At 48.7% G+C, this 24,645-nt stretch overlaps 1 protein-coding gene across 8 annotated transcripts in view; it reads right to left on the bottom strand.

Annotated features, from left to right (window-relative positions):
• The window catches only part of MTMR4 (myotubularin related protein 4), an 856,656-nt gene that overhangs the window by 210,991 nt on the left and 621,020 nt on the right, over positions 1-24,645 (bottom strand). For all 8 annotated transcript variants that reach the window (XM_078679492.1, XM_078679491.1, XM_078679497.1 and 5 more), the window contains 2 exons: positions 10,148-10,333; positions 9,801-9,971 (listed from right to left, as the gene is read on the bottom strand). In XM_078679492.1, coding sequence (XP_078535618.1) covers positions 9,801-9,971; positions 10,148-10,333 — 357 coding nt within the window. The remainder of the gene's footprint in view (positions 1-9,800; positions 9,972-10,147; positions 10,334-24,645) is intronic.

Here is a 24,645-nt window from a genome sequence, read left to right on the forward strand (position 1 = left end):
TGTTATCCTTGAACAACTCAACCTGCCTCTCCTTGATGGACTGCAGGAAGGCTTTCAACACCAAGTGGATGGCCCGCAATTCCAAAACGTAAGTGTGCCTGCTCTTCGCAGGATGTCCTCTAATCTCCACCTCTCCCAGGTGGTCGGCCCATTCTCGAAGTGAGGCATCAGTAACCACTATCAGCTCCAGGAATCGATAGGAAAGCGGTCTGCCACTGATACGATTGCAGTAACCACCATAGCAGATTTTGTAGCAATCTTCATCGAAGATTGGACACGACAGGAAAGATTGCCCTGGTGATGTGGCCACTAGGGCTTCAGATCTCCTGCAGAGCCTGCATGTGCCACCTGGCCTCAAAGTCAGTCTCACCGAGATCGAAGACGGAGAAGAAAACATCGGGTTAATAAACCAAATGTCCTGGACCCTCCGTGCCAGAGTGTAGGCACGAAATTCACAGCGTGCAGAAAGGCTACGATGAAAGTGTGCATTGACATGTTGATAGTGAACCCCAGCAAATGTTGGAGGTGGGTGATGTCTGGCTGGGGTGAGCTCACCTTCATAGCCAGTCGTTGAGGTAGGGGGGAAGACTGGGACCTCCGAGGATGGCAGCAACTACTTGCCATCATTTTTATGAATACCTGGGATGCACTGGTGAGGCCAAAGGGGTGCACAGCAAATTGTAAAAGCCCAGAGCTCACTGTGAACCTCAGGTAACATATGTGGGCTCGCAAGACAGGGATGTAAATGTAAGAGTCTTACAGGTTCAACTCTACATCCAATCTCCAGGCCTTGAGAGGTCAAAGATCGAGAATAGGGCACAAGGCGGAGGCCTCCATCCTTTTTCGGCACCATAAAATAGCAGCGGTAGGAACCACAATCTACTCCTGGTGTTACCACCTTCTCAATGGCTCCTTTGCCCAAAAGAGCCTACCAGGCATAACAAGAAAAGAGGGTCCTCCAACAGTAGTTGTACCAATGGTGGATGGGCAGACAAGGTTGTGAGAAATAGGTGGGCGTACGATGCAGAATGAACTGCAACACCTACCTGTCCGAGGTGACTTTTTGGCACTCCAGTAAGAAGCGCTGGATCATGCCTCCTAACGGATGGGAGTGCACCAAAGAGGGTGCATAAAAAGGTTTGGGATGAAACGGTGGGGTTAGGGGATTGGGATAAGGAGGTTCAATTACGGACGAGGTCTGTTGGTACACAGCCACAAAAAGGATGGGAAGCCTACTGGCCCTATGGGTTTGGGTGATATTGGCAGGTATGAAGTCCTCTACCGTATCCACGGAATGAGCGAAAGGAGAAATGTTGACCTGGAGCAGTAGACAATATGAGAGAGTGAGCCGTGACCCTGCGATACTGAATGCAAAAACAACAATTGATGGACAGAATGCAGAACAATGTCATACATTCACCCCAGTACAGAGATCTGGGCCTAAATCCATAGTTTTGTTGCACTCCACACCACCCCAGTTCAGACATGGCCATATGCAAATCAGCCTTGACCCTGTGCCTCATGGGAACAGTCTAGCCCGAACTGCCAAGCCATGTATTTCCAGGACCGGAATCAAGCATCCTAGGACCGGTTTTTGGCTATCAGCCGTCTTCAGCCAGGATAGCTTGACTCCAGTGGTGTGGAGAGCATGGGACTCACGTCTGAGCATACCCATCCCACTCGGGGTGACAAACTGGAATGGCACGGTGAGCAAAAAAACAATGGATTTAGGCCCAGATCTCTGTACTGGGGTAAATGTATGACATTGTTGTGCATTCTGTCCATCACCTGTTGTTTTTGCATTTGTCATCCCGAGTGGGACGGGTATGCTCAGACGTGAGTCCCGTGCTCTCCATGCCACTGGAATCAAGCTATCCAGGCTGAAGAGGGCTGAAAGCCCGAAACCGGTCCTTTGATGCTTGTTTCCAGTCCAGGGAGGACCTGGCTTGGCAGTTCAGGCTGGACTGTTCCCAATGGGGCACAGGGTCAAGACTGATTTGCATATGGCTGGGTTCAAACTGGAATGGCATGGTAAGCAAAAAAACGATGGATTTAGGCCCAGATCTCTCTACTGGGATGAATGTATGACATTGTTCTGCATTCTGTCCATCACCTGTTGTTTTTGCATTTGTCACCCCGAGTGGGACGGGTATGCTCAGACATGAGACCCGTGCTCTCCATGCCACTGGAATCAAGCTATCCAGGCTGAAGAGGGCTGAAAGCCCGAAACCGGTCCTTGGATGCTTGTTTCCAGTCCAGGGAGGACCTGGCTTGGCAGTTCGGGCTTGACTGTTCCCAAGGGGCACAGGGTCAAGACTGATTTGCATACAGCCATGTCAGAACTGGGGTGGCAGAGTGGGCTAACGAACGGTGATGGATTAAACCCAGATCTTTTGACTGGGTGTGAGTGTTTGATTGATTCAGATGCTCCGTTCAGAGAACTGACCCTGTGCCTCATGGGAACAGTCCAGCCCGAACTGCCAAGCAATGTCTTCCCTGGACCGGAAACAAGCTTCCGAGGACCGGTTTCTGGCATTTCAGCCGTCTTCAGCCCGGCTTGCTTGAATCCAGTGGCAAAGTGAGCAAGGGACTCACGTCTGAGCATACCCTGCCACACTTATGGCGGCCAAAAGCGGTACAAAAGGGGGTGGTGATGGACGGAGCATCTGAATCAATCAAACACTCACACCCAGTCAAAAGATCTGGGTTTAATCCATCACCGTTCTTTAGCCCACTCTGCCACCCCAGTTCTGACATGGCTATATGCAAATTAGTCTGACCCTGTGCCTCATGGGAACAGTCCAGCCCGAACTGCCAAGCCATGTCTTCCCTGGACCGGAAACAAGCTTCCGAGGACCGGTTTCTGGCATTCCAGCCGTCTTCAGCCCGGCTTGCTTGAATCCAGTGGCAAAGTGAGCAAGGGACTCACGTCTGAGCATACCCTGCCACACTTATGGCGGCCAAAAGCGGTACAAAAGGGGGTGGTGATGGACGGAGCATCTGAATCAATCAAACACTCACACCCAGTCAAAAGATCTGGGTTTAATCCATCACCGTTCTTTAGCCCACTCTGCCACCTCAGTTCTGACATGGCTATATGCAAATCAGTCTGACCCTGTGCCTCATGGGAACAGTCCAGCCCGAACTGCCAAGCCATGTCTTCCCTGGACTGGAAACAAGCTTCCGAGGACCGGTTTCTGGCATTTCAGCCGTCTTCAGCCCGGCTTGCTTGAATCCAGTGGCAAAGTGAGCAAGGGACTCACGTCTGAGCATACCCTGCCACACTTATGGCGGCCAAAAGCGGTACAAAAGGGGGTGGTGATGGACGGAGCATCTGAATCAATCAAACACTCACACCCAGTCAAAAGATCTGGGTTTAATCCATCACCGTTCTTTAGCCCACTCTGCCACCCCAGTTCTGACATGGCTATATGCAAATCAGTCTGACCCTGTGCCTCATGGGAAAAGTCCAGCCCGAACTGCCAAGCCATGTCTTCCCTGGACCGGAAACAAGCTTCCGAGGACCGGTTTCTGGCATTCCAGCCGTCTTCAGCCCGACTTGCTTGAATCCAGTGGCAAAGTGAGCAAGGGACTCACGTCTGAGCATACCCTGCCACACTTATGGCGGCCAAAAGCCGTACAAAAGGGCGTGAATGTATGACATTGTTCTGCATTCTGTCCATCACCTGTTGTTTTTGCACCTGCGATCCTTAAAGCGCAACAGCGCTGCATCCGCCTGTCGCCAAACAGAGGAGAGCCATTGAAGGGCAAGTCTCATAAGGCTTGTCCAGACATGCCCCAAAAATCCTATTGACCACAAACACACGTGGAGCCTAAAGGCCACCGTGGAGTCCACCGCTCTGCCAAGGGAGACTGTGGTGCCCAATCCACACCGATGGTGAACTTTGCGGTGTCTCGGATATCAAACATGACTTGTGCAAGAATCGCCAGCACCTCCTGCAGGACCATGGGCAGCACAAGTGCAACCCGGTACAACAGAGCATGGGGATATCTGCCCTAAAATCAATTGGCATTGACAGACTATGATGACAAGCTGGTGGAGTAGAACATAGTCTTCCCAAAGGTCTCCAGCCTTTTGGATTACCTATATGGAGGAGTAGAAGGGAAGGTGCTTGGGTTGACTCTGGCTGTCGAAGCTTGCACCACCAAATTCTCAGGGGTAGGGTGCTGCATAAAGAATGTAGGACCCCCTGGTGCAAAATGGTGATGACGTGCAACCTGAAGGTTGATTTGGACCCTAGAATAGGACTTGGACCGGGATTATAGGAGGACACCTGTGAGGGCATCATTAAAAGGAAGCATGGCTCCACATTAGGGTGCAATGGCTGAAGCACCTCAGGTAAGACGTTAGTCTTAACCTCCACTGATCAGAGCTGGAGAAGGACAATAGCTGCCCTGCCGACAGACGGGACCTGGAGATAAAGTATCTTAACTGTCCTGCTCATGATCACTTTCTACAGTGGATTGGCCAGCTAGGGAGACTACACCAGAGTCTGGTGAGTTATCGAGCATGATTGCATCACCCAGCTCCTCATATCAGTCCTCCTATGGGAAGGATTGGAGGATGTCAGTGGGGTCAAAGGCCCCGTATACAGCGTCCTCCACAAACACACAAAAGGACAGCGACACCATCTCTGAGTCCGAAGGCAGTCTTGGCTTACGTGGAGCCAGTCTCTATCTCAGACAGGGTTTACTCAGCGCCATCTCAGAATTGGAAAGGATAATATGTTCAACCTAATTGTAAGGCATCTGAGACGTACGTAACGGCTTTGAACAACTGAGACCAGGTGAAGGTAGTGATGCCGGAATGGGGCTTGGGACTAGGGTCTGTCCAGATCTGGGGACGGATCCAGAGAGCCCAGTCTGCATCATAGGAGGGTCTGCTGACAGTAATCAAGGTGGGTGACTACTCGGCTCCTTGGGGCCAGAAGGCTCTCCAGAGGGATTCAGTTGCCCAGATATGTGCGACAGCTTCATAAAGTTACTAAAGCTGGGCAGGAGTTGCTCTGCCGAACTTTTGGAGGTGCCGAGATGGAGTTGGTGCAGGGTATGTGGATGGTGTGTGGGTGCGGTTCCTCGATGCATGGGGATGGTCCCGTGCTCATTCCAAGAACTTGGAAGGACGGGGTTAAGTCAAGCAACGATACAAATTCTTTTTCAACTTACTGGGTGATGAACGGTTGAGGGAATGGCTACAGGAGTGGGCCACATAGGTCATCAGCAGGATTGGGACTGTCCCAGAGAGCGGGAGTACGGGTCTTATACTGTCGCGGCGCAAGTATCTTTAGAGATCTCTCCTGAATTGCCTTTAGGTGCATCGAAAGACAGTCCAGACATAAGAGTTGTTGCCTGACCCAAAGCACCATAAAGCAAACAAAGTCAGGAGCAGTCCAGAAATTGGCAAATGACATTCCCTGCATTGATTAATACCCATAGGTTTCTGAGTGCAACATCCCTAGCAAACCGAAAACAATTGTGGGAAAATGCCTAGACAAAAAGTTGGGCAAAAAGTGACTGAGGTAGCTCTCTGGATGCACAACTGTTTGCACGGAAAGAAAGGAACGGATGTCAACGCATTGGGGTGGCATCTACATGGGCACAGAGCACATCACATCTGGCAAGGACTGTCAATGAGGACCTGTCTGCACCATTGCCCAGCACGCAAAGGTACTGCTCAAGAATGTCCAGATCCTGTCTGATCCCTGGAGAGTATTGTAAGGTAAGGCATCAGTGTTTAGAAGTCTCTTACAGAAAGACAGCATTACAGTAATACACGGATTAGGATGCAAATGCATGGCCAATAATCATGTTGTGCGTGAAGGAAATGGAGGAGCCTCTTGCAAGTCAGAGATGGAAAAAACACAATTAGAAGAAAGCTTTATATGTGAGACCTTGGAGTCTGTTTCGACCGTCAGCCTCTGTTAGCTGTAGTGAAAGTTAACAAAAAGAAAACCATCCAGACAAAAAAAAAGTGTTGCAATGAATGGGTGCATGCTACACTGAATTATAATAATTCTTGGTATGAAATCCTCACAATCCATGGCTATGAATGCAATGGCATTTGCTAAATTTTGTAGCAGGTCTTATACAGCAGCCGGAGGATGTCCGTCTATGCACACCGAAACAGTGTGTTATTTTATTAGCATTGAACGTATTGTTGCTTAATATGAACTTACATTTGTTTCATCATTTCGGCCCAGATGTGGCGCAAACACTCCCCCCAGGATATCATATATTAAGGAACGATAGGAAAACAGGGAAGGGAGGAAGAACGGCCATCATCATGAAAGACCACATAAAAGGCCGCATAGAACCCGACATTGCATTGGACTGCGAGAGTATGGGTTTCACATTATCCTTCACACACACCTGCTCGATATCCGAGATACTGATATATAGACCCCCTGGCCCCTGCGGAAGGTTCATTGAATCACTTACCGATCTAACAGCAGCCAGGGCAAATCTAACCACAAATGTCATCATTATAGGAGATCTTCATCTACATCTTGAAGACCCCAAGAATGCAGAGGCATGCAACCTGACTCAAGACCTTCTAGCACTTCAAATGCGACATCGAGTAACCAGCCCAACCCACAGTAAAGGACACTTACTAGACCAAGTATTCTCGAACATGAACCATCTACAGACGCGGGAACCCGTCCCCATTCCCTGGTCGGACCATTTTGTAGTCCCCATAAGATGGAAAACACCGCACCCCCCACTAGATTACCAACCATTGAAAGAATGGGACCGAGCATGGGCAAAAATAACCCCAGAAACATGGACAGAGCAACTAACATCCACCTACCCAAGTAGTGCCACAGAACCCACTAGCGCATATGAGAAATATAATGAGTGGATCACTGCTTCTATTGATGCAACCATCCCACATAAATGCAACCATCCCACATAAATCCTTGAACTGGCTGCCTCTTGAAGCCAGAATACACCTGAAAATTGCCTGCATGACGCACAAGGCTATACACCTGAAATCACCCAGCTACCTCACCCATAAACTGACAGTCTCCGGCAGATCCAGAACCACCAGAAGTACAAACAATCTTCTGCTGAAACCTCGAAGATTCCGGAAGGAAAAAACATACAAACGCTCCTTCTCAGGAATGGCACCCAGGATCTGGAACGCACTTCCTCCGGAAACCAGGCTCATCTCCTCCTCCCTTCTTTTTAAGAAAGAAGTCAAAAATATCCTTATGGCTAAATACACTTGAACAATTACGTCTGAGATACAATCCGATCAGTATTACCGATCTGATTCCTATGCACATGGGTTCTTATTTGTACTAGTCTAAAATGTTTACTCATATCTGTATTATGTTCTATTTTTGTGTTATCTACATTGCTGATGACCTACGTACAATTATGCCATGCTACCTCATACCTGTAATATTTGTAATAGTTCTACTACTTACCTGTAATATTTGTAATAGTTCTACTATTTACATTAACTTGTTGACCTGCCTTCCTACTATGCTCCCCTGTTTCCCCACCCTTCCACCTCTCTTGTAAAGCGCTCTGTTATCTGCAAAGATCTTGTTCGCGCTATATAAAACTTTTAAAATAAAAAATAAATAAATTAAAATAAATGAGTGGATCACTGCTTCTATTGATGCAACCATCCCACATAAATGGAGGGCAAAGAGACCCTCTAACAAAAAATCACCATGGTACACTCCAAATATTCGGGAACTCAAACAAAAATGTAAAAAACTTGAGAGGGCATGAAGAAAGAACTTCTGCCTAGAGCAAAAAACAAAAATACAAAGAGGCGATAAAAATGTATCAAACAGAAATAAGAAAGGCACAAGCACTTTATTTTGAGGAAAGGATCAAGGGAGCAACTAACGCCCCTAGAGAAATAGCAAGAATAGTGAAAACATTATCCTCAGACCCACAGCCGGAAGGGCCTAAAGAAGGAATCCTACAGAGATGGAAAGAAATTGCGGAATTCTTTAACAACAAAATACTCAACATATACAATCTGTTTCAACCCCCCCAGGATAAGGAAGACTCAGTTTGCCCCAATACACTCAATGGACCAGACACTCCTAATGGAGCAGGTAATCTAGGGAGTATGGAAGACATACCGATCATGGATCTTACCACCCTGGATAACATTTTTGGGAAAATCAAATCTGGGTCGCCCAGCGACCCAGCCCTCGTACACATGTTAAAAAAAGTTAAAGAAACAATCCTTCCGGTTCTCCTAGAAATGCTCAACCTATCCCTGACCACAGCAACAGCACCGGTAAGATGGAAACAGGCGATGGTGAGGGCTCTCATAAAAAAGCCAAGCCTTAATCCAGATAACTGGGGGGAACTACAGACCAGTTTCACTCTTACCATTTGTCAGTAAAATCATAGAGAAACATGTGAATAAGATGCTTTCCAACTATCTAGAAGTAAGAGACATCCTCCACAGATCACAGACAGGTTTTCGCCCCAACCATGGGACTGAAACAGCTCTCCTAATGGTAATGGAGGAAGCTAGAAAAGTATTGGATCAAGGAGGAACAGTGGCAGTGATCCTACTGGATCTTACGGCCGCATTTGATACGGTTAACCACAGTATCCTACTAGATAGGTTTGGAGAGATAGGAATCAGAGGAAGGGCCTTAGAGTGGGTGAAGTCCTTCTTATCTAACAGAACCTTCCAAGTGTTTGAAGGCAGGCACAAATCAAGAGAGATTCCTCTCACGTGCGGAGTCCCGCAGGGCTCCTCTCTTAGCCCTACTCTTTTTAACGTATACCTAAAACCACTAGCAGAGATAGTACAGCCGTATGGTGTGACTATAGTCACGTACGCAGACGATACCCAGCTGGTGGTAGCCCTGGAACACACAAAGGAAAACCCCATTGACCTTAAATCTTGCCTGGAACAAGTAGCCACTTGGATGGAGCAATCGTTCCTCAAACTCAATGGAGACAAAACGGAGCTAATGATCCTGGGAAACAAGGCCGAAACGCACACAAATAAAAACTGTCCCAGTCGCCTCGGCCCCAACCCCCAGCCTAAAGAGAAGATCAAAAGCTTGGGAATCTGGCTAGACAGGGAACTCAAACTCAGCCATCAGGCAGTCACAGCAGCAGCCATCTGCTTTGGCATCCAAAAACAAATCAGAAAGATTCTTCCACTTCTCCCGGACACTGTACGTCGAACCTTGGTACAATCTCTGATTCTACCCCGGCTAAATTACTGCAATTCACTCTACCTGGGAACCCCGAAAACCACGATCAGGAAATTACAAATAGTTCAAAACACAGCAGCCAGACTACTCCACAATATCCCAAGCAGACAATCAGCGAAACCAGCACTAATTGCTTTGCACTGGTTACCCATTGCAGATCGCATCAAATTCATAGCACTATGCATTGCTCACAAAACGCTCTGGAATACAGGCCCAAAAATAAACAATACCCTCCTTACCTTCCACCGCCCCTCACGTCATCTGAGATCCGCCAGCCTCTTCCAATCTAAGATACCGAAAACAAAGAGAGCAAGAGCCGACGGACGTATGTTCTCCTATAATGCAGCAATACTTTGGGACGCTCTCCCGACCAATCTCAGATCCAACCCCAACCACCTTACGTTCAGGAAACAACTAAAAACATGGCTATTCCAGAACAGTGTCTAGAACCCCTATGTCCTGTCTTGTCTATCGCATGATAGCGCTGGGATGCCTGAGGGTAGCCATGCGCTCAATAAGAATGAATTAATAATAATAATAATCTATACAATATGTATAATACAAGTCACTTACCATCTCATTTCCAGGCAGGTAAAGTAGGTTATGAAACTTTTTGTTGCCGGTTCGTAGTAGAGACCAGACTGAGCAGGTCCGTTTATAGATGTTACGTATTTCACGTTCACAAGAGTTGTTTGCGAGGAACGTCCCATATAAACAGGAGTAAGTGTGCTGAACCAATTTCACCTGAAACCATAAAAGCAAACACCTGTTTCACTTTTTTTACTCGTGACCCCAAAGGTACCAAATTTTGCAGATCACTCTGCAAAAGGCCACCCCGCTCCAACAGTCTCCTGAACACTGTGCAGTTAGATCAGTCTTCGTTTAGAACAAAAACAGCCAGAAGTAGACTACACTCTTACCAAAAAGGCCTGGTTAAATTCAAACAGGCAAGGAAACTGCAGAAGAAGTTGATGCACACAATCCAGCCACTGCAGAAAGACTGGGCATTGCTCATTATGATCCTCAACGTTGTCTTGGTGGCCACAGCGGTCTCCAAATTTATGCCCATAGTCCAGCCAATCTGTCTCTACCAGAACTTGAAAACCCTGCAGAGAAATTATTAAGTGAGCTTTTATAAAACATAATTAAAAATTATACACAACAGGCTCTATAATAGTATTTGACATTCACAAAAAGGAAAACACAGGAACTTTTGAGAGGCTTATCCATCAGTTATTATGTTTTATCTAGCTCAGCGTTTTCTATAATACATGGCCTCTTAGCAAATTTGCTCACTTATCGACAGCTATTGTTAGGTCGAGCTATTTATAGCTCTGAACTATTGCAGGGGAAACAACATTCTCGAACAAGCGGATTCCTCCCAATGCATGTTGGCTACTGAAGCGTGACGCTTCGCCAGGCGCGCGCTTGGCCTCACACCCCATCCCCATATGCTTGTTTGCCTCCCAAGCTGCTCCTCCACTCCCCGCCATGAGACTTCAAAGCAATGCGCTGCTCTGAAGTGATTGTTATCCAGTATTATGGGTATCTTTCATAGATTCACATGCCTGAATCATTCCCCGTCGTCGGGGTGGGAGTCCCCGGTAAAATAAATATAGTAATGTCACATGGACATATACTTAGTACTAGGCCAGAGGCCTCACATTAGTAGCCTATCTATGTCCTTATGTAAAAAGGACCAAACTTTGGCCAGTAGCCAATCAGCCCGTATCACCCTCCTCACCTTCCTGGAAGGAGCCCTTGTCCCTCAGATTTTCTACCGCACGTCGTGCTGAAGGGAGTCTCCACTGAGCTCTGCTCAGGTTGTTTCATATGTCTTTGGATTTCCTATTTTTTCTTCAATTCAGAAGGGAGTTTTGGTATTCACTATGTCTACTACTCCTAGGAAAGGGCTTTTTAGACCCTGTGCCTCTTGTAGTAAACTGAGGTTATATATTGATGACAAGCATGAGGATTGCTTGTATTGTCTCTATCCTCAGCATTCTGCCAAGGAATGTAAGATTTGTCGCACTTTCCCGGTCAAGACTTTGAAGGACAGGGAAGGGCGCCTGCTTCTGTGGCTCCAGAGGATGAAGGACAAAGAGCGTCTAGTCTCCTCAGGTGAGAGTGAGTGTTCCTTTAGGAGTTTCCACTCCTCTCCTAAAAGGCCTAGACAGACATCTCCAGAGCAGTCTGTTGCGCCTCTTCACAAGAAGCCAAAATCAATGGAGAGTCACCCTAAGGAAAAACCTTCTCTTCAGGTGACAGACTTCAAGAAGCCAGCTACAGCTTCGTCTGGCCTGCCGGTGACTATGTCGACAGTCTCCATTTCGACATCCACGGCGTCTACTTTCTCCATGGCATCGACTACTTCAACTTCGACGACGATGGGTAGGTCAATACCTTCTGTAATTCCTGTCACAAAATCGTCGTCGTCGCCTTTGACAGCGCTCCCATCGACGTCTGCTTCATCGTCGGCGAAGGCAAAGCCTCCAGCGTCGCCGAAAATCCCACCGTCGACGAGGACTTCCTCGTCGACGAAGATCCCATCGTCGACGAAGATCCCATCGTCGACGAAGATACAGCCGTCGACGAAGATACAGCTGTCGACGACTTCCTCGTCGGCGAGGACACCGTCGTCGACGCCACCGTCGACGGGCCTGTCGACGACGAGACCGTCGACGACGAGACCGTCGACGACGAGACCGTCGACGACGAGACCGTCGACGGCGCCGTCGCATCGTCGTCGTCGACTGCTGCAGTGTCGACGCTGCCGTCGACGAGGTCGTGGTCGTCGTCGTCGACGAAGACATCAATGACAATGAAAACGACTGAAACATCAGAAATGGTAGACGCTACACCATCAACGGACACCGCGTCAAAGGATTTACACTCCAAGGGTTCTCCCTCATTGAAGTATACATATACACATTTTAAAATGTCGTCATGTTTGGTCACACCAGAGATGACCTCACCCAGCAAGGTCCAACAGTTGTTGCCAACGCACTTTTTAGACACTGAGGATCCAGAAGATCAGTCCATGTTTCCCATAGCATCCAGTCCCTCTCATCTCAACATCAAAGTTCATGAGAGCTCAGACTACGAAGATTTTGAGGAAATTACAATTCAAGAATCAGTTCAAGAGCATACCACTGTTCAGCCTATGGTGTGCCTTCCAGCTTCAATTGTTTCTGACCTACAATTTCTAATTTCAGACTATAAACAAAGATTTCCATCATCTGCTCCTGCCTCTGGAGTACAGGTACCACAGGAAACACCAACTCCTAAACATCGACAGCGGCCTCCCCCACGGGATGTGAATCAGGAACAAGAGACTTTTCCTCCTCAAAATTCCACGGATGAGGAAGAATATGAGGAAGAAGTGGGAATTGATGAGGCCCAGGATGAAGAAGGCGAAATACATGATGACGATGATATGGATTCTGATGAGAATGCTAATCCAGATCCAATATCCTCAGACCAAGTACAGGACGATTCCACCCCTGAGGACTTAGGGGGATTCCATAATATCGTAGGAAGAGCGGCTGCAAGGTTCAACATCCAAATAGCATCGGAAACGAAGGAGTGTTTTCTTCATGATTTCAAAGAACCCTTCAAGAGATCAGCTCGCTCCATTCCAGTAATCGATTATATATGGGAGCAAGGACAGAAAATAATGAAAACTCCTTTCTCTCTCATTCCAGTGCCGGCTAGACTTGAAAAGAAATACAAAGCCCCAGACACTGCACCCGCATGTTTAACTGGTCAAACTAAACCTGATTCAGTTATATCTCAGGCCGCTCAGCGTAAGTCCAGCAATCCGTCAGCGACAATGACAGCGCCTCCTGATAAAGAAGGAAGAAAGCTGGATGCCATTGGCAAGAGATTTTCCTCCATGTCCGCCCTATCAATCAGGGCTGCAAATTCTCTGGCATTACTAGGTCGCTATAACCGACAGATATGGGCGGATATAGCCCCATATCTGGGGGCGATTCCAGAAGACCAGAAAGAAGAGGTTAAAAAGATTTTGCTGGAGGGTGAACGCTCTGCTTCAGAGATGATAGAAGTGGCCCTGGATATTGCTTCCACAGGGTTCCGTCAATTGGCGGGAGCAGCAGTTTTAAGGCGCCAGGGCTGGCTTAAAGCCACAGCATTCCGGCCTGAAGTGCAAGCCAAAGTCCTCGACATGCCTTTTGATGGGGAGCGCCTTTTCGGGGAACATATTGATGACATGCTGCAGGGCATTAAGAAGGATACCGAAACGGCGAAAGCCCTAGGCACTCTACAATTCAAGCAGAATTCCTTTCGAGGCTCCAGAGGTCGAGGACAACAGTCTCGTGGCAACTATCAAGGTTACAAGTCCTCTTATAACTCTTCACAGCAGTACAAACCTCAATATCAGCAGAGGCAACAACAACAAGGACAATCCTCATATAAAAAGTCGTCCTTTCGAGGAAGAGGAGGAAAGAAAGACAATAACAGACGTCAATGACTGCTTTCCCCAGCTGGCCTCCACCTCTTCTCCACAGTTCGTAGTTGGAGGAAAAATTACCAACTTCCTTCACAATTGGAAGCAAATTACTACAGATCGTTGGGTGTTGCAGTTAGTCCGCTTCGGACACACTCTGGAGTTTGTGGAGCATCCTCCTCCACATCCACCATGTCCGGCGCAACACAAAAATCTAAACATACTTCAACAAGAACTCTCGCTAATGCTTCAGAAAAAAGCAGTGGAAAGAGTTCCTCGAGAACAAAAGGGGAGAGGATTTTACTCCCGATTTTTCCTGATCAGAAAAAAGGAGAAGAAGCAGTGGAGACCGATACTGGATTTGAGAAACCTAAACAAGTACCTCAAGAAGCAGTCTTTTCGTATGGTTACCCTTCAGGAGGTATTACACCTACTCAATTCGAAAGACTATATGGTATCCTTGGACCTCCAGGATGCCTATTTTCATATCCTCATTCACAAGAGTCATCGACAATTCCTGAGGTTTGCAGTGGCAGGCAGACACTACTAGTTCAGAGTCTTACCATTTGGCCTAAAGTCAGCTCCACGCATCTTTACAAAGTGTCTGTCTCCGGTAGCAGCATACCTTCGCCAGCATCACCATCAAGTCTTTCCCTATCTGGACGACTGGCTTGTCAAGGCTCCTACTCGGACAGGCGTGGCCAAGTCCTCTACCGCCTGCCTTCGTCTCTTCGAGAACTTAGGCCTAACGCTCAACCAGGAAAAGTCAAATCTACGTCCATCACAACGTCTCAATTTCCTAGGAGCGACATTGGATACACAACAGGAGAAAGCCTTCCCTTCCAGGGAACGTCAGGTCAAGCTGCAAAACCTGGCCGTCCAAATTCAGACCAAAAAGAGAGTCAAGGTTCGACTTTTCAAGTCATTGCTAGGAATGATGTCTTCCAACATATTTCTCATTCCGCATTGTCGCCTCCATATGCGACCTCTACAGGAAGCTTTAACAAATCAGTTGATCCAAAGTACAGGATCCTTCGACGACTGGATCAAGATCACTCAGGTCATGAAAAAGGCTCCGAGATGGTGGCTTCTGGGCGACAACTTGAACAAAGGCCTTCCTTTTCTACTCCCAGTCTCCCCTTATGTCATAACCACGGACGCATCACTGGAAGGATGGGGAGCGTTCCTTCAGGAATTGCAAGTACACGGTCAGTGGCAGAAAAACGACTCCACATCAATTTGCTAGAGTTACGAGCAGTACGCTTAGCTCTTCGGGCATTCCTACCCCGAATCAGGAGCTTCCCAGTGCTTGTGAGGACGGACAACACCACCACAATGCACTACCTAAACAAACAGGGAGGTACTCGATCCAAGACGTTGTCTCGCGAATCTCAGCAAATTTGGAGGTGGCTGCTCCAGCACAACATTTCTCTGCGGGCAGAGTATGTCCCAGGAGTAGACAACACCCTGGCAGACTCGCTAAGCAGACAGCGCTCAATTTGCCACGAGTGGGAGCTCGACCAGAAGACGCTCGACTCCGTGTTCTCCCGTTGGGGCAAGCCTCACCTGGATCTCTTTGCGACGGAAGCGAATGCGAAATGCCAACGTTACGCAAGCTGGCTTCCCCAGAAAAGGTCCCTAGGGAATGCCTTTTCGATGACATGGTGCAAAGTCTTTGCTTACGCCTTTCCACCGTTTCCCCTGATCCCAAGGGTTCTCCGGAAATTGAAAGCAGAGAGTTGTACCATGATCCTGATAGCCCCAGCGTGGCCGCGCCAGCACTGGTATACAGAACTACACCTTCTATCGCTGGAACCTCCAATTCTATTCAGGACATGCCCACATCTCCTTACAATGAACCAGGGACAAGTCCAACATCCGGATCCAACATCTCTCAATTTATCGGCTTGGCTCCTGAGTTCAGAGAGTTCCAGAAATTAGATCTTCCACAAGAATGCAAAGTCGTTCTAGCCCGGGCCCGGGCTGAAAGTACTAATAAGACATATTCCCTTAAGTGGAAGAGGTTCTGTTTGTGGTGTAGAGTTCAGAAATTGCATCCGTTCACTTCTACTCCAGCACAAATTCTGCCCTATTTGCTCCACTTAGCCAATTCAGGGCTGGCACACGCTTCAATAAAAGTCCATCTGGCGGCCATTTCCAGGTTTCGACGTTCTTCTTGTGGTGCTTCACTATGGACCAACAGACTGGTCAAGCAGTTTCTAAAGGGATTATTCATAACTTTCCCTCCAGTGCGAGCGTCACCACCTACATGGCAACTAAATGTGGTACTAGCTCAGCTTATGAAACACCCGTTCGAGCCAATTCACAAAACAGATCTTAAATATTTGTCATGGAAAACGGCTCTATTGCTGGCGCTCACGACAGCAAGGAGAGTGAGTGAGCTGCAGGCTTTTTCTGTGCAAGACCCCTTTATCCAGTTTAAAAATGACAGGGTCATTCTACGGACTAATCCAAAATTTATACCAAAGGTTCCGTCCTCTTTCCATCTCAATGAACCTATTGTCCTGAGATCTTTCTTCCCGAATCCATCATCTGCGGCAGAAAGATCTCTACACTCATTGGACCTCAAGCAATGTCTCAAATTCTACATACACAGGACTGAGCAATTTCGGAAGTCTAACCAATTGTTTGTTGCATTTAGCAGGCCCAGGAAAGGCCTAGCATTGACAAAACAGAGCATTTCCAGATGGATTTCATCGGCCATTGCATTCTGTCACCAACAGGCGGGCCATCCTCTGCCTTCCAAGGTTCGAGCACACTCCACTAGAGCGGTAGCCACCTCCATGGCGCTCTTTGCTGGGGTACCCATTGTCGACATCTGCAGAGCAGCGACATGGAAGACGCCACATACGTTCACCAAGCACTACTGCTTGGATTCTGCACTTATGAAGGATGCAGCAGTAGGACAGGCGGTCCTACGTCATCTATTTCATTAGAGGTGAGCCTTCTTCCTATCATCCCACCTTCCAGGTAATTTCTCGCACATTTCTTATCAGGTTGTGAGTACTATGTAAACTGTGTAACAACTTTTGATAAGTTTATTATGCATTTCAAGATGTATTTGCAAAATGTGCTCATTATTGCTTGCTATTCTGATTCAGGCATGTGAATCTATGAAAGATACCCATAATACTGGATAAGAAATGCGTTACTTACCTGTAACAGCAGTTATCCAGTATTGGTATCTTTCATAGATTCACATGCAACCCACCCGCCTCCCCTGGAAGGGCTCACCTAAGTCTTCTCAGTAGGTACTACTTGGCACGGTGCTTACGAAAATCTGAGGGACAAGGGCTCCTTCCAGGAAGGTGAGGAGGGTGATAAGGGCTGATTGGCTACTGGCCAAAGTTTGGTCCTTTTTACATAAGGACCTAGATAGGCTACTAATGTGAGGCCTCTGGCCTAGTACTAAGTATATGTCCATGTGACATTACTATATTTATTTTACCGGGGACTCCCACCCCGACGACGGGGAATGATTCAGGCATGTGAATCTATGAAAGATACCAATACTGGATAACTGCTGTTACAGGTAAGTAACGCATTTCTTTTTCACGCGCTCTGCAGGTCACCATTTGCCGCTAGCGCTTGCATCCCTATCACTCCCGAGAGTTGAAATCCCTTGGTGACTGACAAGGTCTGGTATGCACCTTATCCATAGCGGCAATAGTGAGACTACAAGCTCACAATGTATTATCAAAACCAATTTTTTCTTACTTTCAGAACGCAATTTCGGGAGTTATCGACAACTCTCTGCTCTAAATTTGAGGACCACTTTTGTCGAGCTATTATATCCCGCAGGATATAAGATTCACGGTTCTGCCACATGCCAGCTGGACACCCATGCTCGTTCACTCCCACTTGCTGGCTCCCCCACCCCCCACCCGAAGTTCTCGTGATGACTGCTTCACCATTCTGAGCCTCTTTTAAAATATTTTAACAAACTACTACTCCGTACTTGTTTGCAAACATTGCACTACAACTTTAGGGTCCATTACGTACGTAGTATCACTATTCACAAAACTATTATACACAACAGGCTCTATAATAGTATTTGAAATTCACAAAAAGGAAAACACAGGAACGTTTGAGAGGCTTATCCATCAGTTATTAGGTTTTATCTAGCACAGCGTTTTCTATAATACATGGCCTCTTAGCAAATTTTTTGACTTATTGACAGCTATTGAGTTTTTCCTTTGGGGGTGGTGTGTTGGAATGGCCATGTGAGGGAGAGTATTAATTTGCTAGGTTGGAGTTTGGGTTTAAAGGTGGTCCTTCTCCCTCACAGTGATGTCAGGTTATGGCTTATGGGACACGGAATTGTGTGATCTAGGTATAAGATGTCTTTGCCAGGGACTACAGTGTGCATATGATTGTTTGCCAGTATATTTATCAAGACTTGGTAGCCTCAAGGTGGTGTCTCTTTTGTATCAGGTTGTTCAGCTGATTCTACTCTTGTCCAATGGTTTCAGCTCAAGATTGTCCACCACACCTTGAGTAATTAAGTGTCAGCCTCGCGAGGCTCTGTGTCCTAAAGGTTTTTTTTTTTTTGCTTCTCTTAATCGTACTTGTCCTGGGCCCTTCTGCTGGTGTGAAAGATATCACTTGGCATTGTTGTTGCAAGTCTTGATTAAAGTGCAGTCAATTATGTGCCCTGTGTGTGAAATCAGGTCATCTGAATGTCCCCCATGTCAGCTGCGCCAATGACTATCCATTCGTTCACATTTTGTCAAACATGAGCACAACCAGGTACATACAAGCTGAACCGTAATCTTACAAACTGAACTGTAGTCTTAAGTGCCATTGTCCAGAAAATAGGGCTTTGTGATAAGAGATTATCTATCTATCTATCTATATAGAAAGATATATATATATTTTTTCATAGTACTCTGTGCTCAGACAGTGGAGCCATTCTTCGTCCTTGGAGACAGGAGGTAGGGCGCAGAATATTGGCAAAGTGATGGATTTCCCTATGTGAAATGGTGTGATTACCTTCAGCAGAAATGCCATTTGGTCCTAACTGGGTAGAAAGTATACAGTTGTTGTACAGGCAAGGATTAAAGTTGCTCACTTCTCTGGCAGATGTTATGGCTTGGGGAACATTGTACTGATGGTGAGCAGACAGAGAACAGCTGTGAATCAAATCAAAGGGAGTGCACATCAGATAGGTAAAGACCAGTTTAAGCTGCCTCTGTGGCACACATGAGGAGTTGGTGGGAACACGTGGATTAGTCCCTTTAACCGCATGTGTGCGGCCGTTTTTCCCGCTGTATACGGCATTTTTAAAATGACCGCGATTCATGACGAGCTCAGCTCGTCATCAGCACATGGCAGGTAACGCTGATGACGAGCTGCGCTCGTCATCAGCATGGAAGGGGTTAAGAAACTCATGACAACAGGCAATTTAAAAGGGATGACTGATCTGGTAAATGTAAAAAGGCCTAATGACAACACTAATAAGTTGCAACAGCAGGGCTTTGTTGGGCTAGAAATAGACAAAATAAGAGATCGTCAGACAAACGTGCTTTCCAGGGTTGGATGTTACGGGAGGAAGACCAGACAAACCTTTCCCAATGTTCTATGTAAACAGTTTTAATTGATGGATGCCTCGCTGCTAAGATAACTCCTACCACTTAGGGAGGAGGGTTGAAGGCCATAAAATGTCATCGCTCAATTTCCTCGCGTGTAGGTTTTGCAGGCTCCGGTGCAGGACCCGGCCCTGCTGTTGTAACAAGATGTCCTCCAGAAGGAGCAGCCTGATCAACAGACAAATGTTCATGGCTAGAAGTTCCAGGTGCCAAACACTCCTTGTCAGTTTGGGGCCTCTAGGATAATTTGGGCCTGGTCTTTTTTGATCTTTTTCAGCAGTCTGGACAGGACAGGTAGGAGGAATCCAGAGCCCCGAGATTAAATGAAAGGAGTCTCCAAGGGAGTAAAGCTTTGGGAACTCCAACGTGCAAATCTATGGACACCGCACATTCTCTGGTAGCCAATGGAAGGAGCCAGGGTTCTCCCCAGAGTTGGAAGAAACCCTGTACCATGTACCTGCCATTTGTGACCTACAAGGAACCAGTGCCCGAATTAGTCAGCCTGGTTTTTAAAGATCCTGCCATGTGCTGGGTAATCAGGAAAATGTCCTGAGCGTACAGCCTCTTCCAGAGACGTACGGCCTCCTGGCACAGGACTCACAACTCCACTCTGCCCTGTTAGTTGCAATACTAAGAGGCAGTAGTGTTGCCCATGAGAACCTGCACCCATTTACCCTTGATGGTCAGGAAGAATGCCTTCAGTGGCAAGCGAATCCCTCGCAACTGCAGCAGGTTGATGTGGAGGCGAGTTTCAGCCGAAAGCCAGAGTCCTCTGATCACTACCTCTCCAACCATGCAAAGAGGCATCACTCATGATCGCTAGCTCTGGGAGGGGTAGGGAGAGGTGTCTGCCACTGGTCCAGCTGCGGTCGGGCAACCACCAATACAGGTCTTTCACAGTCTCCTCCGACACCTGGATGGACTCCGATAGGTCCCCATGGTTCTGGATCCACTGAGACTTTACACTATGCACGCATGTGCCACTTGCCGTGGTCCACGAGTAGGATACAGGAGACCATGAGGCCGAGGACCATCTCTCACTGAGACCCGGGGCAAGATTTGAAAAATCAGGATCATACCTCGAATGTCCTGCAGTTGAGGTGGAAGTTGAGTTGAAATGCACTGTATCCAGAAATGCTCTAATGAAAAGGAGCTGTTGTGGAGGAGTCAGGTGTGATTTTGTCACGTTGATGGAAAAGCCAAATGATGTAAAACAGGTCAGCCGTCATGTGGAGGTTGCATATGACTGTTTGAGGAGAGTCTACCTTCAGTAGCCAGTCATAGAGGTGTTCTCAGTTTCTGCAGATGTGCTGCGCCCACCACCATCACCTTTATGAACATCTGAGGTGCACTGATAAGGCCAAAGGAGAGCACAGAGAATTAAAAATGCTCCTGGCCTGCCTGACACCACAGGTAACGCCTGTAGGATTGCAGAATGGAAATGTCAAAATAGGTGTCCTCAACATCCAATTCCACAATCCAGTCTCCTTTGCCCAGGATAAGCATATTGAGCCTGTCCTTTGGAGGAAAAAGTTCAGAGGGTGCAGGACTAGAATGGGATGAAGGCCTCTGTACAGGTTGGGCACCAGGAAATAACGTCCTCTCCTGCAACAGCACCCTCTACTGCTCCCTTGGCAAGAGAACCTGAACTTTGTCGCTTAGTATGGGCAAGAGACCTTCTGGGAGGTGGTCCGGGTGGCATGTCCAGGAGATATGATAAGAAGTGTGGGGAGTACCTATCTTCGACGATCTGGAGCACCCATTGATTGGATGTGATGCTTCTCTATCCGGTGAGGTAGAAGGTGATAAGTCCTGCCACTGGGCGATTGTGAGCTAACACGGGTGAATTAAAGCAGTTTTGTAGTAGCTGCAGGAGGAGGAGCTGGGGTTTGGAAAGAACGTTGCACATGGGGATCTGGATGCTGTCCGCTTGTTTCCAAAGCCCCTAAATCAAATGGACTGGGAAGCCCACGTAACCAACAAAGAGCTGGTCGTCCACCCGGAACTGGCGTGTGCGGTCTAGATAGAACGAGAGCGCAAGTTTTGGGCCCAGACGGGGGAGCCTCTCTTTCTCTTTCGAGGAATGCGGAAAGAAGGTGGGCAAGGTGATGGACTGCCCGATATAAAAGGCTGTAACCACCTTGGGCAGGAAAGAAGGACGGGTACTCAGAACAACCTTGTCCTGATGGACAGAGAGGAAAGGAGGTTTAGAAGATAGAGCCTGGAGCTCACTCACTCCCCTGGCAGAGGTGAAGGCAACCAGTAATACAGCTTTAAGAGTCAGAAGACGAAGAGGACAGTTATGAAGTGGCTCGAAGGGAGCGCACATCAGGTAAGTCAGAACAAGATTCAAGTCCCACTGAGGCATCACGAATGGAACAGGAGGAAACATGTGTGTGATGCCTTTCAAGAATCTATTTACAACAGGGGACTTGAAAACTGAAGGCTGATCAGGTAGCCTCAAGAAGGCTGAAATGGCAAAGAGGTAGCCCTTCATAGTGCCCACAGCAGAGCCCTGCTGGGCAAGAGAAAGAAGAAAGAGAAGAACCTCTGAAAGGGGGCAGAAAGTGGCTCCACAGCCTTTGCTGTGCACCATACCACAAATTTGTTTCACCTGCAGGCGTATACCGATTTTGTGGAGGGACGCCTGGCTGCCAAAATCACGTCACAGACTTCAGGAGGCAAGTCAAATGGCCTCAACTGTTGCCGCTCAATCTCCACGCATGTAGGTGGAGACTGGACAGGTTCGGGTAGAGGATCGTCCCCTGCTGCTGCGACAGATGGTCCTCCCGAAGAGAAAACGAATCGGGGGATCTACTGACATGCTGAGTAGCTCCGGATACCAGTATCTTCGTGCCCAGTCCGGAGTACAATGATGACTTGGGCCCGGTTGCGCCTGTGCTTCTTCAGCACTCTGGGCAGAAGTGGTATAGGCAGAAAGGCGTACAACAGACCGCAGCTCCACTCGCGACGAAAAGCGCCTCCGAGCGAGTGCCGCCTTGGAAATTCCAACACGCAGAACTGATGATATTGCGTGTTCTCTTCGGAGTCAAATAGATCTAACCAAGACTCTCCCCACTGCTGAAAGATGCCTTGCGCCACGTCCGAGTTCAGACGACATTTGTGATCCAGCATGCACCGGCGGCTAAGTTCGTCCGCCCTGGCGTTCAGGGAACCTGCCAGGTGTTGAACAACCAGGGTGACGCCCTGGTGTTCCAGCCATTGCCAGAGGCGCAGAGCCTCCTGACAAAGCGTCCACTACCCCACCCCACCCTGTTTGTTGCAGTACCACATGGCGGTGGTGTTGTCGGTGAACACCTGCACTACACTTCCCCGGACAGAGGGAAGAATTGCTTTCAGTGCAAGACAATCGCCCGCACCTCCAGAAGGTTGATATGGAGCCGGGACTCCGCCGGAGACCAGAGGCCTCTGATCTCCCTCTCTCCCATATGGCCCCTACAGCCCCGGAGGGATGCATCTGTCACTACTACGTGCTCCGGGTTGGGGAAGGGAGAGGGATCTGCCGCTGACCCAATCGCGGTCCTTGTGCCACCACTGCAAGTGTCTCGCAGTGCCCTCCGAGATCAAGACATGATCGGACACGTTGCCCTGAAACTTCAGGTCCCACTACAGAGTCCGCTTCCGCCACCTGGCATGATGCACCAGAAGGATGCAGGAGGCCACCAGCCCCAGAAGCCACAGCGTCAACCTGACCGAGACTCGGGATAAAGGCTGAAAGATTAGAATCAGAGCCTGAATATCCCAAACCCCCTGTTCGGGAGGATAAACCCGAAACTGCGCCGAGTCCATAACCGCTCCGATGAAGAGGAGCTTCTGAGAGGGGCACAGGTGTGACTTCGGCACATTGATGGAAAACCCCAGCTGGTGCAGGAGGTCGGCTGTAGTCTGGAGGTGGCTGACGACCGTCTGGTCTGAGCCCGCCTTCAACAACCGAGACAGGGGAAGACTGAGACCCCCTGATCTGCGACCACCGCGTCCCTTTCGTGAACACCAGAAGGGGTGCTGGTAAGGCCAAAGGGGAGCACGGTAAACTGAAAGTGCTCGTGGCCTACCATGAACCACAGGACGGGGTGGCCGGCAGGACGGGGATATGGAAATATGCGTCCTGCAAGTCGAACGCTACAATCCAGTCTCCAGGGTCCAGGGCAGCTAGGACCTGAGCTAAAGTCAGCATCGTGAACTTCTCTTTTCGGAGGAGGTCGTTGACGCTCCGAAGGTCCAAGATAGGGCGTAGGCCTCCTTTGCCCTTCTTGGGTACCAGAAAGTAGTGGGAGTAGCAACCACGTCCTACTTCTGGCCCAGGAACGCGCTTGACGGCCCCCTTGGCCAAGAGGGACATAACTTCCTCCTGCAGAAGTTGCAAGTGATCCCCCAACATGCGGTGGCACTGCGGTGGCATGGCTGGAGGGGGACACCTCGAAGGGGAGGGAGTAGCCCCGTCGGACGATTTGCAGCACCCACCTGTCCGACGTGATGATACACCTGTGGAGGAGATGATGGCGGACCCTGCCCCCCACTAGCGTCGTATGGGCCTGAAAGCTCGGACTAGGAAGGCTTTGAGGCAGATGCTGCGGGAGTGGGTGTGGACTGACCCGGCCGTTGTCCCCCGGCACCGCCACGGTGGTTACCACATCCGCAACCGCGCTGAGGTTGGTTTTGCGGCCTGTGGCTGGCTTGACGTGTGTGGGCGCCCCTTCCGTGGCCACGAAAGAGGCGAAAAGCAGAAGTTTGCTGGTGCTGACCGACAGGCCCAAGGACTTGGCTGTAGCCCTGGAGTCCTTAAAACGCTCTAGCGCACTAACTGCTTTGTCGCCAAAAAGGTGACTGCCATCAAAGGGCATGTCCATGAGCGTGGACTGGACATCCCTTGAAAAATTGGCAGACCTCAGCCAGGCGTGGCGACGAATCGCCACTGTTGTGGAAATCGCCCTGCCCAGTGAGTCCGTGGTATCAAGTCCACACCTGATCGAATACCGTGCTGCATCCCGCCCTTCCGCCAGGGCTTGGGCGAGCCGTGTCTTAGCCTCCTCTGGACACTGTGGCAGCACGTCCGCAACCGTATGCCACAGCGAGTGGGTGTAATGGCCCAAACGGCACGCGGTGTTGACAGACCGCAGCCCCAAACTCAGGGAGAACAGTTTCTTGCCAAACTGATCATACCTTTTGGAGTCCCGATCTGGAGGAGCGGTCGGGAATGCGGTCTGGGACGTTGAGGCCTGGATAACCAGACTCTCAGGGGTGGAGTGGTTGGACAGAAAGCAGGGGTCGCCCGGGGCCGGGCGGTGGCGTCAGGCCACGTTCCGATCCACGGGAAGGCCTG

Source organism: Lissotriton helveticus, chromosome 3_1 (genome assembly GCF_964261635.1).
Source record: "Lissotriton helveticus chromosome 3_1, aLisHel1.1, whole genome shotgun sequence".
Classification (NCBI taxonomy): Eukaryota; Metazoa; Chordata; class Amphibia; order Caudata; family Salamandridae; genus Lissotriton; species Lissotriton helveticus.